Raw genomic sequence first — 19433 nt, forward strand, 5'->3', positions numbered from 1 at the left:
ACACTACTGGGGCTCCCTTAACATAAAATATGTATGGTTTAACTTACTGCTAATAAAGGATTTCATCCCTTTGAAAGATGTATACTACGTTAAAAATATTAAATAACTACAATATTTTAAATACTCAAGTTACTAAAAACTTATGTATTTTTTACATAAAGCAAAAATTGCAAAACTAATTTGTAAAAGGTAGTTTCTCTTTCATCCTTTTGGAGTACTAAGTTTTTTGGGTAGTTGTTGTTGTTGTTGTTACTGTTTTAAATTTTAGTATTTGAGTGTGTGTGTACCTTCAAATCGGATCTGACTGGTACAGGAGGAGATTGTCCCTCCTTCTCCAGCAGTGTATCTGCTGGGTTCAAACCAAGCACCTCTGGGATTGCAGTGCAGCTTCTTGTTACTAGACCACCAGAGCTCCCTTGGAGTACTAAATTTATAGAATACCTTGAGAAAGAAATACCATGATAGGCATAAAATGTGTGTAATTCAATATAATAATTTCAGTTTAAGATGTAGAAACAATTTTTTTCCCTCTTTAAGCAAGTATCAGGCAAAAAGGAGTAGAGTTCATGTAACATTTTTTCCAATTATATTTCAGAGATTAAACTTAGTAAATATTTACTGTCGAATTTTCATCTTTACGTATTTTCTTACTTTTTAAAGTGTTGTTGAATAACCATTTAACTTAAATTTTTTTGTTAATTGCCTGGGGTCAGAAAAGGTTTTGATACTTAGCACTCTGCTCTTTTAGGACAAATTTCTTAATTCTTCCCCTTATAAACCACCAATGTCTTACATAGATCAAACGGATGATACATATAAGGTAATATAATATGTGTAGAATAGTTTCTGATGTATATTAGCAGCTTCATAAACATAGCTGTTGGCACATTTACTCAAGCAGAGGACAAATTGTGTTAAGATTTTATGACCAAAAGCCCATTTAGTCTGAAGGTATTGCTTTGTAAGTATTTACTAAAGAAAAACAGTGTTAGATAATGTTTACTAGCGTACATTTGTAATTAAAGTAAAACCAGAGATGGCATACAAATTTTCATATGGTAGAGCTATGTTAAAAACAAGAAAATGTAAATGTGCCAGATTGTATACTTTTAAAGCAATGATAGGAAAGAAAACTTGTTAAAAATCCAGTAAACTAACTTAATTTTATACGTTGTGTATTCAGAAGTGACTGATAGTTTGCTCTCTATTCGATTTTTAGGGGCAGTTAATCCCAGGGAGAAACAAGTAAATGTTAACTGCATACATTTGTGTTGGCAGCACTCATGTCATGAAGATGATGTGTTGTACTAAAAAATTCAAAACCAAAGTCATGAGATGTTGACTCACAGTCTAGTATTTGTGAATAATACATCTTTGCATGAAGTTAATAGTTTCTCACTTTTGTGTAAAATATTAAGGTTATGTTTTTATCTAATTTGAACCATTTTAAATTTAAATATCCTAATACGACTTGTGTTATTTCATGTGTATCATTTTTATACTCTTGAAACATTTTATTCAAATAAACAATTGTGTGCTTACTGTCTGTTAGGAAGGTGAGGTGGTTGCTGTCAGTGGTGGGACATCTGAAGAGGAAGAAAGAGCATGGCACAGTGATGGCAGTTCCAGGTGAGCGAATGGAGTTGTATTTCTCCAAAATGTAATACACAATCTTTAGAAGGCACAGGGTTGTTTTGTTTAGGTTTTTTGGTGTTTGTTTTTTTTTTATCAGCAACATATTAAAAACCATTATTTGGATGTTTTACATGGATTTTGTATTTTTGTCCTCTCAAAAGTTAGGAGATTTTCTGCTTCTCCACTAGGAGAAGAAAGACCACAATTAATTCTTCTGATTTGATCTCCAGTATGTTGCTTTCAAATGGATCATCCTGGTATTTTGCTTTTATTTATGATTTTCAGCCAAAAAGAAATTTCATTACTTATTTTTTAAAACCTGTAGGCATTAAGTTACGGAAGAAATGACATCTAGTTGGCTTAGTTATCTTAAGTATTTGTTGACTACTTATAATTTCTTACAGCAGTAGAGCGAAGAGTTTTATCCCTGTTTCCTCACCCAATTGAATATTCAGGTGACGATTTCAAGTTCTTTAACTGGTTATTCACATTGTAAGGCATGGGAGCTTGCAAAACCTTAATAACAAGAATTGTCATCTCTGGAGAATGATGTTTAGCTTTTCAGATGGTCTCCTTTAGATCGTTTCTTACATTCACAGAAACTAAGAAATCGAGGCTAGTAAGGATTCCTTGTTATCAGTTCTAGATTCAGTGCATTTACTGCTACCTGGCAGTTACTTGCTGTGTGTTTCAGAGAGTGATGATGACTGTGAAGATCTGATAATACTCATTATCTGTAACTGTGGGCTGGATTTGTTTATACATAAATGTTCTTAAGTTGAATGCAGCCTCAATAAATGTTCGATCTGCAGATATTTTCACACCTTTAAATAATTCTTAATAGAGTGGTGAAGAGTAATTTTCAACAAAGTTCTTAGGTTTTTCCCTAAATGAAATTTCCTCTTTAAATGATAAGTTTATAAAAAAATTCTTCCCAATATTTCTGATTTTGCCCATTACTGTCGAGCTGCCTTTAAAATGCCTTTGTTTCACTATGGGAGTCTATGTCTAGAATTCCTACTTTGCTTCAAGAATGGAATCTGCATACTCCTTTCCAACATTCATTATCTTAAAATCAAAGAACTTAATTTTTTTATGTTGGTTTTCAATATTAGTTTTTAAATAGAGAAAATAATTATTTAGCTCATTAGTATATAATGTTCTGTCATTTTATTTTATGTCTTAAAATACAAGCTTAATCTTCTTTGTGTATTTATGTCTAGTATGTATGTATGTATGTATGTATGTATGTATTTACTACTGCCTCACTTTTCTAGTGATTACTCCAGTGATTATTCTGACTGGACAGCAGATGCAGGAATAAATCTTCAGCCGCCAAAGAAAGTGCCTAAACATAAAACTAAGAAAGCAGAAAGCAGTTCAGATGATGAAGATGAATCTGAAAAACAGAAGCAAAAACAGATCAAAAAGGAACGGAAAAAAGTAAATGAAGAAAAAGATGGACCAACGTCACCAAAGAAAAAGAAGCCCAAAGAAAGAAAGCAAAAGGTTGAATTACTTTTCATATATTTAAAATTTTTATGAAAGTAACTCTAAAAACTAATTTAAAAAATACAATATAGTACTAAGAAATAGTAACAGAAAAGAGGAAGAGAAATATATAAACTCAGAAGTGCATAGTGGTAGAATAAGCTATATGGAAATATATTCAGGCTTTTAGATGTTCAGTATGAGTATTTTCTAATCAGTCAGTGATATTCTTAAAATTAGACATTTAATCTTAAAATATTATCTGCTCTTTTTTAGTAGTCTGATGGACTTTACTCTTTCATTTTTATTTCAGTATATCAAAAACATAATGTTACAAAGCATTTACTAGATGCCTTTGCCTTAATTACCCTAATTTATTTTTGTAGCTGAAAAGAAATAATACCACATGAAGTAAGAAAGATAAAAGTTGTCTTATTTGACCACAAAGCAAATATGAATCGCAAATAGAATACCTCTGCTTAAAAAAAAATAACCCTTTATTATCTGTAGTATGTGAACCATATTTAATTGATCTTTACGTTAGTAGTAGTTTTGTTGGTTTTATATCTTTTTTATTATTATTAAATTTTATTAGTTTTAATTGATTTTATATCTTAAAACTAGTTAGTTAGCAAGAAGTCAAGGAAAGAACAAGAAAATAGTGGCAATGTCTTACATCTATTGTTAAGAAATTGGAATTTTTTTTTTTTTTAATTTACACTGGTTTACTTATAGAGTTTGTATACATCGTTTTTTACACTGAATCTTTCCCATTTCCTTAACCCACCCTGTCTCCCAACTCATCAAATGAAAAACCCCCTACCCGCCCATCATCACCCATCTGTCCCCACCCTCCCACCTCTTAGATCTTCATACACATTTTACTGGTTATAAAATTAATCATCTCATGCAGTATTTGTCCTTTTCATACTGAGTTAATTCACTTATCATAATGCTATCCCGTCCCTCCCAAGATTTGGAAAATCATTGCTCCTGCGTTCTGTATAGTAATACCATCTTGTGAATGTACCATAATGTCTCAAGTCTGTTCGATTGTGGTTGGATATTTGGCTATAAAAGAGAAGATATTGTGTAACATCTGCTATTTTTAGAATTAAAAATACGTTTTCATTATAGAGTTAATTATAAGGGAAGTTAAAGGTCTTTATCCTTAGAAAGCCTTGAAACATCCTAAGAACTATGTGATATTGTTGATTTGTTTCTGCATCTGTGAATTTTGAGGATTCTGTATGGTGCACTGGTGGCATACTGTATACATGTTATGCTGCTGGCAATAAGGTCTGCTGTTCAAATCTATTGAGTTGCTGTTGTTGTTTGGGCTTGAGTCAAACATGACTCATAGCGAACCTATAACAAAAGACTAGAAGCCCCTCTAAAAACTATTAACATTTATCAGAGTTCATAGAATGTTTGGAGGCATGTTATTTAGGAAGTGGATGCCACTCCTGCTTCCAAACCTGTCATAGTATGTTATTGTTGTTAGGTGCCATTGAGTTGCCTGTAATGTATGTACAGCAGCTTTGAACTGTTTCCTGTCCTGAGCCAGTCTCACTAATTCTGACACACCAATCCTCATTGCCCCAGTTACTGCATCAATCTGTCTCACCCGGCGTCTCCCTCTCCTGCATTGTCTGTCCACCCTTTCTGAGTATGATGTCCTTCTCTAAGGACCTATCTCTCCTGGCCATATGCCCAGAGTAAGTGAGGCAGAGCTTCAAAATCCTAGCCTCCAAGAAGAGACAGGGTTTCACCCTCCCAGACAGACCTATTTGTTTTCTTGAAAGCCCATAGTATGTTTAATACTCTTCTCTAGCACCACAACTCTAAGGCATTTATTCTTCTTCTGTCATCCTTAGTCCTTGTCCAGCTCTCTGAAGCATGACAAGTAATTGAGAAGACCATGGCCTGGATTAGGTGCACCTGTCTCTCTAGACTGTCATCATTGCTCTTCAGCACTCTGGAGAGGTCCATGCTAGCAGATTTCCCCAATGCAATTCGTCTTTTGATTTCTTGACTGCTGGTTTCTATAGTTCTAGCAAGCAAGGTTGTGTCATCTGCGTATCGTAGTTTGTTAGTAAGTCTTCCTCCAGTCTTGATGCCACATTCCTCCTCGTTAATCCCTGCTTCCTGATGTTCTGCATGCAGATTGAAAAGGTACGGGGACAGGATGCATCATTGACACACTCCTTTACTGATTTTGAACCATGCAATGTTTCTTTGTTGTGTTTTGAGGACTACTTCTTGGTCCAGGTAGGTTTCACATGAACACAGTTCTGAGATTCCCATTTTCCTCAGTTAGCCACAATTTACTGTGATCCACACGGGCAAATGCCTTTACATAGTCAATGAAACACAGATAGACATTCTTCTTGTACTCTCTGTTCTCTGCCCAAGATCCATCTGACATTGGCAATAATGTCCCTAGTGCTACAACCTCTTCTAAAACCACCCTGTATTTCTGGTAGTTCTTTGTCAATATACTGTTCAAGTCTTTTCTGGATAATATTCAGCAGGATTTTGCTAGTGTGTGATATTAGTGATATATGTTCAATAATTCCACACTCTTTCAGGTCACCTCTTTTTTGGAATGGGAATAAATATGGATCTCTTCCAGTCAGTTGGCCAAATAGTTGTCCTCCACTCCTAAACATATTACCCTTTTCAATGGGTTAGAGAAGGCAACTTAGGAATCAATGACATTTAACTGTGTGTGTGATAAACTATTACTCAGATACAGAAAATATGTAACAGCAAAATAGTTTTCTGAGAGGTAAAATGCTGTCATTTCAAGTAATAGTATTAGGTGCTGTCAAGTAAGACCATAGTGACCCCTTGAATAACAAATCTTAACCCTATGTCAATCCGTCTGGTTGAGAGTCTTCCTCTCTTTCTCCAATCCTCCACTTTCCCAAGCATAATGTAAAGTAATATTTTATATATGGCTCTTGTGGTTTTAGGAGCTAGAGAAATCAGATTAATAAATAATTTACTTGCTTACAAAATAATATAGTGGAAGATAGAATCGTATGTTGTAGCCAGTTCTTTTCAACACATAGTACTTATCCTTTAAAAGTTGTGAATATTCTGTCCATTCAGCTCACATATATATTTTGTTGTTGTTGTGCACCATCGAGTCAGATCCAGCTGGCACAGGAAGAGATTGTCCCTCCTTCTCCAGCGAAGCATCTGGTGGATCTGAACCATGCGCCTTTGAGATTGCAGAGCAGCTTCTTGCCACTAGACCACCAGAGCTTCGCTCACGTATATTTTTTATACTTATTCTGTCAATGGACTGAAGGATGCACCACTTTAAAGACTTGGTAATTGTGTAACACTACTGAACACTGTGACACTGATGTGCCAAATGTGGTGATGGTTACCAATGGTGGACAGTGTTTGCTGGAGCTTCCAGACTAAAACAAGCCTGGAAGCAGTGGCCTGGCATCCACTTCCGAAATGGCTTACCTTCAGAAACTCTTATGTATGGACAGTGCTCAAGCCTTTCGTTCATAGGGTCACTTTGAGTCGTCTATGACTCGATGGCACCTAATAACACAAACAACGATGACTTAGAGCTACATTGGCCTAGTGGACAGAATGTTATGTTACCAAGCCGAAGGTGGGTGATTTTCATCTGCGGCCCTCAGGCCACGTTCAGATTGTTTCCCTGTCAAACATTCTTCTAGGTGCTATAGCACTGGTCTGTGCATTGCTGTACAGAGGTAACTCGTGGTTGCTGTGATGCTGAACACTGTGACACCGATGTGTCAGACGTGGTAATGGTTACTCATGATGGACAGTGTTGGCTGGAGCTTCCCGACTAAAACAAGCCTGGAAGCAGGAGCTGCATCCACTTCCGAAATGGCTTGCCTCCAGAAACTATGTATGAACAGATTTCAGGCTTTTTGTTCATCGGGTCGCTGTGAGTCGTCTACGATGTGATGGCACCTAACAACAACAACCATACAAACAAACAAGTATGCCTGGAGAAGGTGCATCTAGGAAGCTCCTTGAAGGGAAGGATGATGAAACTCGATCTCACATTCCTTGGGCATATTGTTAGGTCAGTCCTTGGAATTAGGACATCATGATTAGAAGGGTGAAGAGTTGACAATGTAGGGAAGACCCTCAACCAATAGCAGGAGCAGTGGTCTCGAGTATATCAGGGAGGGTTAGGTTACATATGATAGGGCAGGATTCAGGTGTCGCTGTGAATCATGATCACCTTGACGACACCTAGCACAATAAAAACTGTATTATGATCAAGTAATTTCTGTATTTTTTTGTTCTTGTGTGCCATCGAGTCAGTTGCATGCAACTTATAGTGATCCTGTGTACATTAGCTCTGAAAGCTGCTGTATCCTGAGCCAATCTCATCATCTCTGACAGACCTAATTTCATTGTGCTAATGTTTGAGACAGCCTCAAAATCCTGTTTCCCTGGGAGCAAACGGATTTCACCCCTCTAGAACAGACCTTTTTGTTCTTCTGGATGTTCATCGTATGTTCAACACACTTCTCCAACACCACAGCTCAAAGGCATTGATCCTTCTTCTGTCATCCTTGGTCCAGCTCTCTGATGCATAGCAAGTAATTGTGAAGACTTTGGCCTAGATCGGAGGCACCTTAGTCTCCAGACTGACATAGTGTTCTTCAGTACTCTAGAGAGGTCCCTGAAAGCAAACTTTTCACAGTAAAATTTGCCTTTTGATTTTTTTTTTTTTAGTAGTTTGCTTACAAAGTTCGGTACACATTGCATTTCACCCTATTTTTCATTCACACTGTGTTTTAGACGATTATTATTAGACAATTATTCTTATGCATCGTGTTTCATAAAATCAGTCACCGTTGGACCTTGGCACATCATTATTATTTCTGTTTATCCAAAACCACCTCCTTTCCTTACCCCCACCTCAGCCCACCAAACTGCATTCCTGTGGGTTCGCCCCATCTCTTCTTCACCTCTCTGTTCCCCCCGACCCCTCCCCCCTTTGAGCTCATACATCTTTTAATAGTTAATCCTTCCATTTTTACAGTAATGGGCTTATGCAGTATTTGTCCTTAAAAGACTGAGTTCATTCAGCAAAATGCTCTCCTCCAGTCTCTCCCAAGTTACATAATATTTTCTAAAATTGTTGGTCTTGTGTGTTGCATATTATTCCATTGTGTGAATGTACCACAATTTCTCAATCCATTCAGTTGCTGTTGGATGTTTGGTCTGTTTCCATGTTCTTGGCGATGATGAATAATGCTACTATGAACATTGGTATACAAAACTCAGATTCTGTTTCAGTTGTAATTTTCTTGGGTATATTTCTAGTAGTGGAATAGCTGGGTCATACAGAGTTTCTATGCTCAACTAGTTGAGGAAATGACTGTCTTCTTCTGGGATTGCAGTGCAGCTTCTTGCCACTAGGCCACCAGAGCTCATGACTGTCTTCTTGAATGCTGGTGTCGAGAGTGTTGGTAGTAGCCAATACTGATATTCCATAAGAGGATCACTGAAAATTGGGTGCTGTGTTTGGTAAAGCACGATGAAGGATGCTGGTGCCTAACTACCAAATAGGGTAGTATATGAGTTGTATAAACTTCATAAACCAAGCAGCCATCAAAAGTAATCATTCATTCCTCTCTGCAATAGAAAATCCACCAATCTTAATGCGATCATTTTAAATTTTTTGTGATCATTTTATAAACTAAAATTTGTGACTAAGAGGAAGAGGGTGTATTTTACATTTGGTTTGTATGTAAAAAGAATCCTTTCACTTTGTTTTGAAGTCTTAATAGGAGCTTGGGATCTATGCTGGATATTTTAAAGCTGTCTTTTCCAAGGTGTGCACTTTAACTTCCGTGCTTGACTTTGGATCATATACCTCTAAAGAACAACATTCTTTTCTCTTACGTCTGGCTGTGTGCAGGATGTTTAATCTGTTCCCAAAGAGTCTTTTATCTTTATAGACAAATAAAAGACAACTTGTCTCTCAGGCTCTTAGGATATACACCTTTGTTACTTTTCCTTACAGTGAATCTTCTGGAGCAGACAGGATTGAGGAAGAATATGTTACCAGAAAAGCCAGTCCTGTCCATTTTTCTTGTACTACACTGTAATAAACTTAGTGATCTGTTGCTTTGACCATTTCTGTATCCCAATTATGTGTTAAGTGGACTTGTTACCACTGACAAATTCTATTTTCTGTATATCTCAACTTTAATTCCCTTGATAGTCTTTCTTTCAGCTGATTATGAGTTTTGTTACTTGTAGTTGCCTGATCAAATAATATAAGAATGCATCCTGTGGTACAGTTGATATTTCCGGTTTCCTGGTTCTAACTTACTGCTCTCAAGTTGAAACAGACTTTCCATTAGGTTTCTGCGGCTGACATCCAACCCGTTTCACCCTTAAAATTAACTTTCTTTTTTATTATTTTTAAATGAAAATGCAGAAGATACTTAAATGTGCCAAGCTAAAATAGAAGTGTCATATCATCTTATGTTCTTATATTTGTATGATGTTAGTTGTCCATATCTGTTCTGACTCATGGTGAAGCCCGACCATGCTATAAGGTTTTCAGGAACAGATTGCCAGCCCATTCTCTGGGTTCCAACAGCCAACCTTCGTCTAGTAAACAAGTACTTGACTGTGTGTGCCATCCTATGGCTGTTTTAAAGGGAAGGTTGGGCAGTATTTCATGATCATATTACTTTACACTGTTCTAAACTTTCTTAGAGATTGGCTGTGGGAGAACTGTCAGAAAATGGACTGACATTAGAAGAATGGTTGCCTTCAACGTGGATTACAGATACTATTCCTCGAAGATGTCCGTTTGTGCCACAGATGGGTGATGAGGTATATTTAAAACTTTTGAATGTTTCCTCATTTTTTTCTTTCCCCAATTAACTTACATTTTTCCATCTTTTAAAACCGTTTTAGAAAGTTGTAACTGTTTGACAAGATAACTTTGTTTTAGATGTTAGTCGCTCTGCATAAACTATAAATGGGAGAAAATTAAATAGATGATAAATTTTGAGACATTATAAATTTTGCAGTAGTAAACCTAAATATTTGTGTGAGAATAGAAATTTTAAGATTCCAAAAGAAAATATGTATTTCTTAAAATTTTATCAAGTTTCATTTCAGTCTAAATTAAAACATTTTCATCTAAAATTTAATGATATTATGTTAAAGGTAGGTATAATTCTGCATTTTGTTCGTTAAAACAATTTCATTTATCCTCATGCTCCTGTTTTTATTAGATGTTTTAGAAGACCTTTTTAAAAAATACACTTTTAAAAAGATCTTTTTAAAAATAATTGGTTTTTTAAAAATGATTGACGATGAGCTTTTAATATATAAAATGTGAAAGAGAACTACTGAGTCTTATTTGCCACTACAACAGATTACTGGTAATAAGTAAGAGACTTCTTTATTGAGTGTACCAGTTTATCCATATAAAATATCAATTGATCAGAATGTTGTGGTTGTGTGACATCAAGTTGAAAGAAACTCAAAGCTGATCCTCCAGCAAGTGTCAGAGACACTTAATCACGGAGGAGAAATTTGCCCATAATTTTCCCAGGGAGCAGCTGGTGGATTTGAGCTGTGTCTTAGAAACCTTTTTGATTTAGTATGCTTAGGAGTACATGGATTACTCCATTTCACGTGATGACAACTAACATAGTATATCGGTAGACCTTACCAGATGTCTGCATCATCAAAAAAGAGATTAAATGGTACTTGCTGTATTATTTACGGTATTGATTATATTTGAGATCTCTAGTAGCATAGTTTAAAAGGACTTCCACTGATAACTGTAAGAGCTCTTGCCTTTGGTAGCTTTATATCCACTAGCTACTCTGTGGAAGAAAGATGGACTATCTCTTTCATGTGCAATTTATAGCTTTGGAAACTTGATTGAGGGTCTGCTGTTAGTTCATTCTGACTTGACAGCAAAAAGTTTGAGATTTTTGTAGTTTAAGTTAGCCATAAAGTATATAATTCATGGTTGATAGATTTTAGATTTAGTTTTAGTGGATCTCAAAGTCTTGATGATGATTTTGGCTAGCAGGATATTATTACAGTATAGGTTATTTCAACAGAGCACCTTATGGTGTTTTTTTTTTAATTGCTTGTGCTTAAATATTTAGCTCTAGTCTTCATTTGCAAGTTATAGATAATTAGAGCAATACTGATAATAATGTATAGCATAAAACCATGTAGCATATCATAAAATCTTACAAAGAAGGACCTTCCACCTTATCAGCATGATGTTTTTTTGCTTTTTTTTCTAAAGAATGGTCTGTCTTTACAACATACTCAAAACATCACATTTCACCATCCTTACCCCTGTGAAGCAGTCTAGTTATACATCATCCAACAGCAACTACAATTTATTATATAATAGTGACTAACTTATTTTTGGTTCAGAAATAAAACGGGTAAAATCAATAAGCATAAAATACTGTTAAATCATTTAGAACAATGTGTTTAAGTGCCTTAGATAAGTTAACAGAAGAAGGATAAAATAGACTAATGGAGGAATTAAAACTTTCTTAGAGCTTTATAGAATATTAGATTTTACTTTTACAGCTAAAGCTGATACTTTTCTGCTTATGTTAAAGGGAGCACATAGAAATGTTTTGAATTATGACTTTATTTCCTTTATAGGTTTATTACTTCCGACAAGGACATGAAGCATATGTTGAAATGGCTCGGAAAAATAAAATCTATAGTATTAATCCAAAAAAGCAGCCTTGGCATAAGATGGAACTACGGGTATAGTGCTTTTTTAAATTTTTGTCTTTAATACAAAAGGATGCTGCACTTAAAATGAAATTATGTTACATGTCATTATTTTCGTCATAAGAAACCGTAGCTTGATGATGCCTTTTTAAATTGACATAATCTGTGAGGAGATTTTAACTTTGAAAGAACTAAAAGATTGACCCAGTTTATGAGTACACACTCACTAGCATGCCTGACTGGGTCTAAGAATGTATTAGGGTAGTTGGAGTAAGTGTTTGTTTCTTATTTTTTCTTCAGTGAAAGAAAAGGCTGGAAACCTCTCTATTGATTTTTAAACCTGCATTTTCAGCTGATTAAGGTGATTGATATAATCAGTTTGCTGTGAAATGGGGTCTAGTTCAGTCATTTCTAGTTGAGGGGAGATATATGTAATACTAAAGTAGGCGTTCAAAGACAGTAGCCTACTGTGCTGTGTTGAATGTATGCAGCTCTCCACAGTTCTACCAGTGACTCAGATCTTAAGCATGTGTAACTCAGTTTCACAGAATATTAACCAACCATATCATAATTGAACATGGAAATTTTTTCCTTCATGTTTAGTAGTTGATTTTGTAAATACAACTTATTTTTTATATCTTCCTCAGGAACAAGAGCTGATGAAAATAGTTGGCATAAAGTATGAAGTGGGATTGCCTACCCTTTGCTGCCTTAAACTTGCTTTTCTAGATCCTGATACTGGTAAACTGACTGGCGGATCATTTACAATGAAGTAAGGAATGTTGAGAGAGTCTTGTTTTTATGTATAGTGGATTTTGTTTTGTTTTTAATTTTTTTCCTAAGTTTCATATAAATTTGATCTTTTTTATCTTATTGTTTGACCTAATAATTTTTTTTCTCTTTATCATCAGATACCATGATATGCCTGATGTTATAGATTTCCTAGTCTTGAGACAGCAGTTTGATGATGCTAAATATAGGCGGTGGAATATAGGTGAGTAATGAGTAATTTACTTAGAATCCTTAGGTGTCTAAGCCATAGATAACCAAAAATCATTTACTGTGTCTTCTAGTTTAAAAAGAGTTAACCAGTGAACAAAGAATAATGTTCTTCTCCAGAGATTTGGCCCTTTCGATAATATGTCCAAAGTATGTAAATAAAAATACCATCAGAGCTACCCTTAGGGGATAAGTTTCAGCAGAACTTATAGGATTGACAGTCCACTTCAGAAGCCTTTGGAAACAACTCTGAAAAGTAGAAGAATGTTGTTGGATATAATGTCAAATATGAGCTCCTGGTTGGAAAGGACCCAGAACATACTGACCTTAAAGAATGAGTGAAGCTTTCCCTGAAGGACCTTCATTTGCTGGTCTGGCAAAAGCAAAATGATGAAATATCCATTAATAATTTCAACATGGAATGTATGAGATATGACTGTAGGAAGATTAAAAGTTGTCAGAAATTAAATGGACCACGTAAAGTTTGACCTCGTAGGCATTACTGAGCTGAGAGTTTTTGGCTATTTTGAATCAGAAGGCCTATATTACAACTCTTGTTCTAATATACACATCATGAAATTTAGAAGATGGTTTCCAAGCCAGCAGACTAGAGGAGATCCATATGTGCTCATCCAACAGAATATAGAAATTACTGAACAGTATATTTAATGTCAGATAAGTGTATAAAATCTTTCTGAAGATTATTCACACATGATTGGAACAGTCCATCGGCAGAGATCTACTAGAATATAAAAATCAATTGAAACGAGTGAGATACCACTGCTGTAAAACTATTTACTTGGGTTTTATGGACTGTGCAAAAGCACTTGACTGTGTGGATCATAATAAATGATGATAACATTAAGATTCAGAATCCTAGAACTCTTGTTTATAGACTAAGATATGATTTATTTATCTGAATTAAGAGGATACTGTATGGCTCAGGAAAGATGTGTGCTAGTGCCTTATCCTTTTTTCAATAATTAATTAATTTGTGTGCTGAGCAGATAATTTGAGAAACTAGTATGTGAAGGAGAAAGAATGTGGCATCAAGATTAGAGAAGACACAACATACTTTATTTCTTTATAATATTTTTTATTAATTTTCATATAATAAAATCTTTATGCTTCATTCATATACATTGTTTTATACAATCTTTCATTTACATTGTGTTTCATACAATCATATGCAGAGGGCACAACTTTATATACTAAAGGTGAATACTTAAAGCACCTAATGCAGATCAAAGACAAAAGCCTTGAGTATTAAATCTCCACCTGAAGGAACCCGAAGTCTTTTGTCATTTCACCATGGGCAACAGTTGTTGAAGATTTCCTTTTACTTACATCCACAATCAACACCCATAGTAGCAGTGATCAAATAATAAAAAAATGTTTTCATTGAAGAAATCTACTGTTGAAGGAACTTTTTTTACAATATCAAAGAGTGAGAATGTCATTTTGAAGACTAAGATGCACCTGACGCAAAACAGGGTGTTTCACATGCTTCTGTTGTACAGTGAACATCTATAAAAGAATTAATGACCCTCATTTGTGCTGTCGGAGAAGGATATTGAATATGTTGTTGTTGTTGTTGTTGTTGTTTGATGCCATCAAGTCGTAGACGACTCATAGCGACCCGATGAACAAATGACCTGAGCACTGTTTGTATATAGCGTTTCCGGAAGCAAGCCATTTTGGAAGTGGATGCCGCTCCTTCTTCCAGGCTTGATTTAGTCGGGAAGCTCCAGCCAAAACTGTCCACCATGGGTACCCATTATCACGGTTGGCACATCACTGTCACAGTCTTCAGCATCACAGCAACCACAAGTTACCTCTGTACAGCAACACACAGACCAGTGCTATACCACCTAGAAGAATGTTTGACAGGAAAACAATTTTAACTTGGCCGAGGGCCGCAGATGAAAATCACTCACCTTCAGCTTGGTAGCATAGTTTCCTTTCCACTAGGGCTACGTAGCTCTCTCTTTGTCATTGTCGTTGTTGTTTGATGCCATCGAGTTGTAGACGACTCATAGTGACCGTAAAAGAAAAATCTGTCTTAGAGGAAGTATAACATAGTGCTCCTTAGAGCCAAGGATCGTGAACTACTTTATATACTTTGGACATATTATAAGAAGGGGTTAATCCTTAGACGGAGACACCATACTGCAAAAGGTAAGAAAGCAAAAGAGAGGAAGATCTTCAGTGAAGTGTATTGAAATGAATACAGCAATGGGCTTGAGGTTGCAGGAAATCCTAGTGATGGCACAGGATAGGGAAAGTTTTTACGTGTTTTCATAGAGTTGCTGTCAGTCTTAATTCAGTAGCACCTAATAACATCATCCATTTCTCTTGTAACGTAAGGTTATCACTTTGTGTATAAGTGACATGTTGTTGTTGTTATGTGCCGTCGAGTCGCCTGCGACTCATAGCGACCCTATGGACAGCAGCCCTAAACTCCGCTCTGTCCTGTGCCAATCGCACTGTCTCTGACACTCCCATCCCAATTATCCCAGCCACTGAATCAATCCACCTCATAGAGGGCCTTCCTCTCCTGCGCCGTCCCTCCACCCTCCCAAGCATGATGTCACACTCTAAGGACCGGTCTCTCCTCACAACATGTCCAAAGTATGTTAGACGGAGCCTCAGAATCCTTGCATCCAAGGAGCCACCTGGTTTAACCCTTTCCAGGACAAATCTATTTGTTTTCCTAGCAGTCCATGGTATTCTCAATACTCTTCTCCAGCACCACAGCTCAAAGGCATCAATTCTCCTTCTGTCCTCCTTGGTTATTGTCCAACTCTCTGATGCATAACAAGTGATTGCGAAGACCCTGGCCTGTATCAGATGCACCGTAGTTTCCAGAAAGAAACCATTGGTCTTCAGTACTTTGGAGAGGTCCCTAACAGCAGACTTTCCCATGGCAATGCGCCTTTTAATTTCCTGGCTGCTGGTGCCAAGACTGTTGACTGTGGAGTCAAGCAAATTAAAGCTGTGTACAATCTCAAATCTCTTCACCAATCATCCTGATGCTGCCTGTTGGTCCAGTGGTGAGAATCTTTGTCTTCTTGACATTGAGCCTCAATCCATTTTGGAGGCTGCAGTCCTTGACACTCTGCAGCAGGCGCTTCAGGTCCTCTTCAGTTTCAGCAAGCAGGGTTGTGTCATCCGCATAACGCAGATTGTTGATAAATCGTCCACCAATCCTGACCCCACATTTCTCCTCATAGAGCCCAGCCTCCCGGATAATCTGTTCTGCATATAGGTTGAAAAGGTATGGAGATAGGATGCATCCCTGGCGTGCGCCCTTCCCAATTTTGAACCATGCAGTGTTCCCTTGCTCCTGGACTTCCTCCTGGTCCAAGTATAAGTTTCGCATTAGAACGATCAAGTGCTCTGGGATTCCCATTCTTCTCAGAGTCAGCCATAGTTTGTTATGATCTACACAGTCAAATGCCTTTGCATAGTCAATGAAACACAGATAAACATTCCTCTGGTATTCCCTGCTTTCAGCCAAGATCCATCTAACATCAGCTACAATATCCCTAGTACCACGACCCTTTCTAAACCCAGCCTGGACTTCTGGCAGTTCTCTGGTGATGTGCTGTTCCGTTCGTTTTTGGATAATCTTCAGTAAAATCTTGCTTGCATATGAAATCAGTGAGATTGTTCTGTAGTTTCCACATTCTGTTGGGTCACATTTCTTTGGGATAGAAACAAATATCGATCTCTTCCAGTCAGTTGGCCAAGTGGTCGTTCTCCGGATTTCTTGGCACAACTTGGTGAGTACATTCAGGGCAGCATCTGTTAACTGAAATATGTCAGTTGGTATACCATCTATTCCTGGAGGCTTATTTTTTGCCATTTCCTTCAAAGCAGCCTGAACTTCTTCTTTCATCACCATAGGCTCTTGCTCATATGCTGTTTCATGAAATTCTTCTGTGTCTTCCAATTTCTTTCGATACAGTGACTCAGTATATTCCTTCCATCTTTTTTTAATACTTCCGGGATCCTTTAACATTCTGCCAAAAGCATCCTTGATTATAGCAACTCGAGGTTTGAATTTGTTCTTCAGTTCCTTGAGCTTAAGATATGCTGAGCGAGTTCGTCCCTTTTGATTTTCTGACTCCAACTCCTTGCACATTTCATTGTAATATTTTGCTTTGTCATCCCGTGCTGCCTTTTGAAATTTTCTATTCAACTCTTTAGTATCTTGAATTCTTCCTTGTGCTTTGGCTTCTCTGCGCTCCAGTGCAATTTTCAGAGTATCTTCTGACATCCATTTTGGTCTTTTCTTCCTCTTCTGTCTTTGCAATGACCGTTTGCACTCTTCCTGGGTGATACCCTTGATATCCTCCCACAGCTCCTCTGGCCTTCGCTCATTAGTGTTCAAAGCCTCAAACCTGTTCCTGAGATGGTTCTGAAATTCAGGTGGGATAGACTCAAAGTCATATTTTGGTTGCCCAGGATTTGGTTTAAATAAATAAATAAGTGACATAAGATAACCAATTAATGGAAACTAATTTTAATATTGATAGTTAAGTTGCTGCATTGTTAAAAATATGTTTTAGTCACTTATATTTTCTTTTAATTTACTGTCCCTGATATTTATTCATCTGAGAAATAGTTGTTCAGTCTGCGTTGAATTTGGGACAGGCCTAAATAATCGTGCTCTCCTCATGATTATTGCCATGTTTGAGTCCTTTCTTTCCACTACTGTGTCAGTGTTATAATTAAGAGTGTACTTTACCTGGCATATCGTTTATATTGATGAGACTTGTCCAAATCACTAACACTCTGTTTTAGCTAACTTTCAATTGCTAAACCATCATTGCTAATCTGAATAAGTTTGGAAGCAGTGCACCTGTCCACCACAGTTGTTCTGCTTGTATTTTAAATACCAGTGGCAAAGAATTTAGCCTCAGATCAAAATAATAAATCATCGGATTATAAGAATAGTCAGAAAGCCAGTTTAATTAGTAGATTGTATTTCTGCCATTAACTTTTGGATAATTCTTAACTTTGATCAAATGTGTATCTATGGAAAGGTATAAGTTTCAACATGTAATTGATTTTTTGATGTAATGCCAGCTTCAGCTTGTTTTTTCTCCTTATAATTCAATCCTTTTGTGTGTGTTTTATTACTGTTGAATCCTGTTAAATACGAAAGAATAATATTTATGGGTTTGACAGTAAAACTGGTTAAGATGAAACAGCACAGGAAAATGATAGGTTGACTCAGTAATTCTTAATTGTTAAAAAATATAATCCTCAAAAATTACCATGAGTTAAATGTCACTGTTACTGAAAGTGAAGCTCTAAAATTACCAAACATATCCTCAGAGTCACTCAAATACTTTAGTAGAATTTAAAAGTCTTTTAGACAAGTTGCCATACCGCAGTCACTTGTGGTTGCTGTGAGGCTGAACACTGTGACACTGATGTGTCAAATATGTTAATGGTTGGCTACCCAGTGTGGACAGAGAGTGGGGTGGAGCTCTTCGATTAAAACAAGCTTGGAAGGAGGAGTGGCATCCACTTCCATAATAGCTTGTCTCCGGAAACCCCTATGAACTTGGAGAGAGGATAAAAGGCACCGGCACCCAGGCATTGAGGACTCTCCTTCATAGGGTTGCTGTGGCTTTACAGCACTTAACAACAACAAGGTGTAAAATTACTATAATAGATAATGGTGTGGGAATAGGGACCTTATGGCACCACAGATCCCATACTAGATGAAAAGGAGGAAGGAAAGCATTTTAAAAGGTGGAATGTGGGATATCACATGCTTATGATACAGGGAGAAGTTGAAGTTTAGAATAAGAAAAAGATGTAGCTGTTACAGCTTATTGGAGTCTTCAGAGAAAGTAATTTTCAATAATATCCTCATGCAGTTGGGTAAGGAAAAAGATATGAGGAATGCAATCTCTTGTGCTAAAATTACAAGTAGTCTCCAATTTATAGTGATGTTCCACTACAATGACAGTATTCTAAGTTGAATACCTCATGGGTTTTTTTGGTTTTTGTTGTTTTGGTTTTTTTTTTTTAATGACCATATTTTCATAGCAAAAGGCAGTGTTTTAAACAATTACATTGAACATCTTCAAGTTAACATATGAGAATGATGATAGCATTGCAGAATTGTGTTTGTTATTTTGTGCCATAAAGTCGCCTGAGACTCAGCAACCCTAAACCCTGCTCTGTCTTGTGCCAGTCATATTTTCACAGCTAACTCCAGTCACTGAATCAATCCATCTCATCAAGGATTCTTCCTCTTGTCCCTACACCCTTTCAAGCATGGTGTCCCTCTTCAAGGACTAGTCCCATCTTGTAACATGTCCAAAGTATGTCAGATGTAGCTTCAGAATCCTTGACTTCGAGGAGCAGCCTGGTCTCACCCTCTCTAAGATGAACTTGTTTGTTCTCCATTAATCCATTATATATTCAGTACTCCAGCACCACAGCTCAAAGGCATCAATTCTCCTTCTATCATCCCTAGTCATTGTCCAGCTCTCTGATGCATAGCAAGTAATTGCAAAGACCAT

The 19433-nt window shown here is 36.7% G+C and overlaps 1 protein-coding gene across 1 annotated transcript in view; it reads left to right on the forward strand.

Annotated features, from left to right (window-relative positions):
- Positions 1-19433, forward strand: part of PHIP (pleckstrin homology domain interacting protein) — a 184240-nt gene that overhangs the window by 113475 nt on the left and 51332 nt on the right. The window contains exons 21-26 of the mRNA XM_006898438.1: positions 1553-1629; positions 2913-3144; positions 9874-9993; positions 11812-11919; positions 12534-12658; positions 12798-12880. Coding sequence (XP_006898500.1) covers positions 1553-1629; positions 2913-3144; positions 9874-9993; positions 11812-11919; positions 12534-12658; positions 12798-12880 — 745 coding nt within the window. The remainder of the gene's footprint in view (positions 1-1552; positions 1630-2912; positions 3145-9873; positions 9994-11811; positions 11920-12533; positions 12659-12797; positions 12881-19433) is intronic.

Source organism: Elephantulus edwardii, unplaced genomic scaffold, assembly GCF_000299155.1.
Source record: "Elephantulus edwardii isolate Elephantulus edwardi_28Jun2011 unplaced genomic scaffold, EleEdw1.0 scaffold00229, whole genome shotgun sequence".
Taxonomy (NCBI): domain Eukaryota; kingdom Metazoa; phylum Chordata; class Mammalia; order Macroscelidea; family Macroscelididae; genus Elephantulus; species Elephantulus edwardii.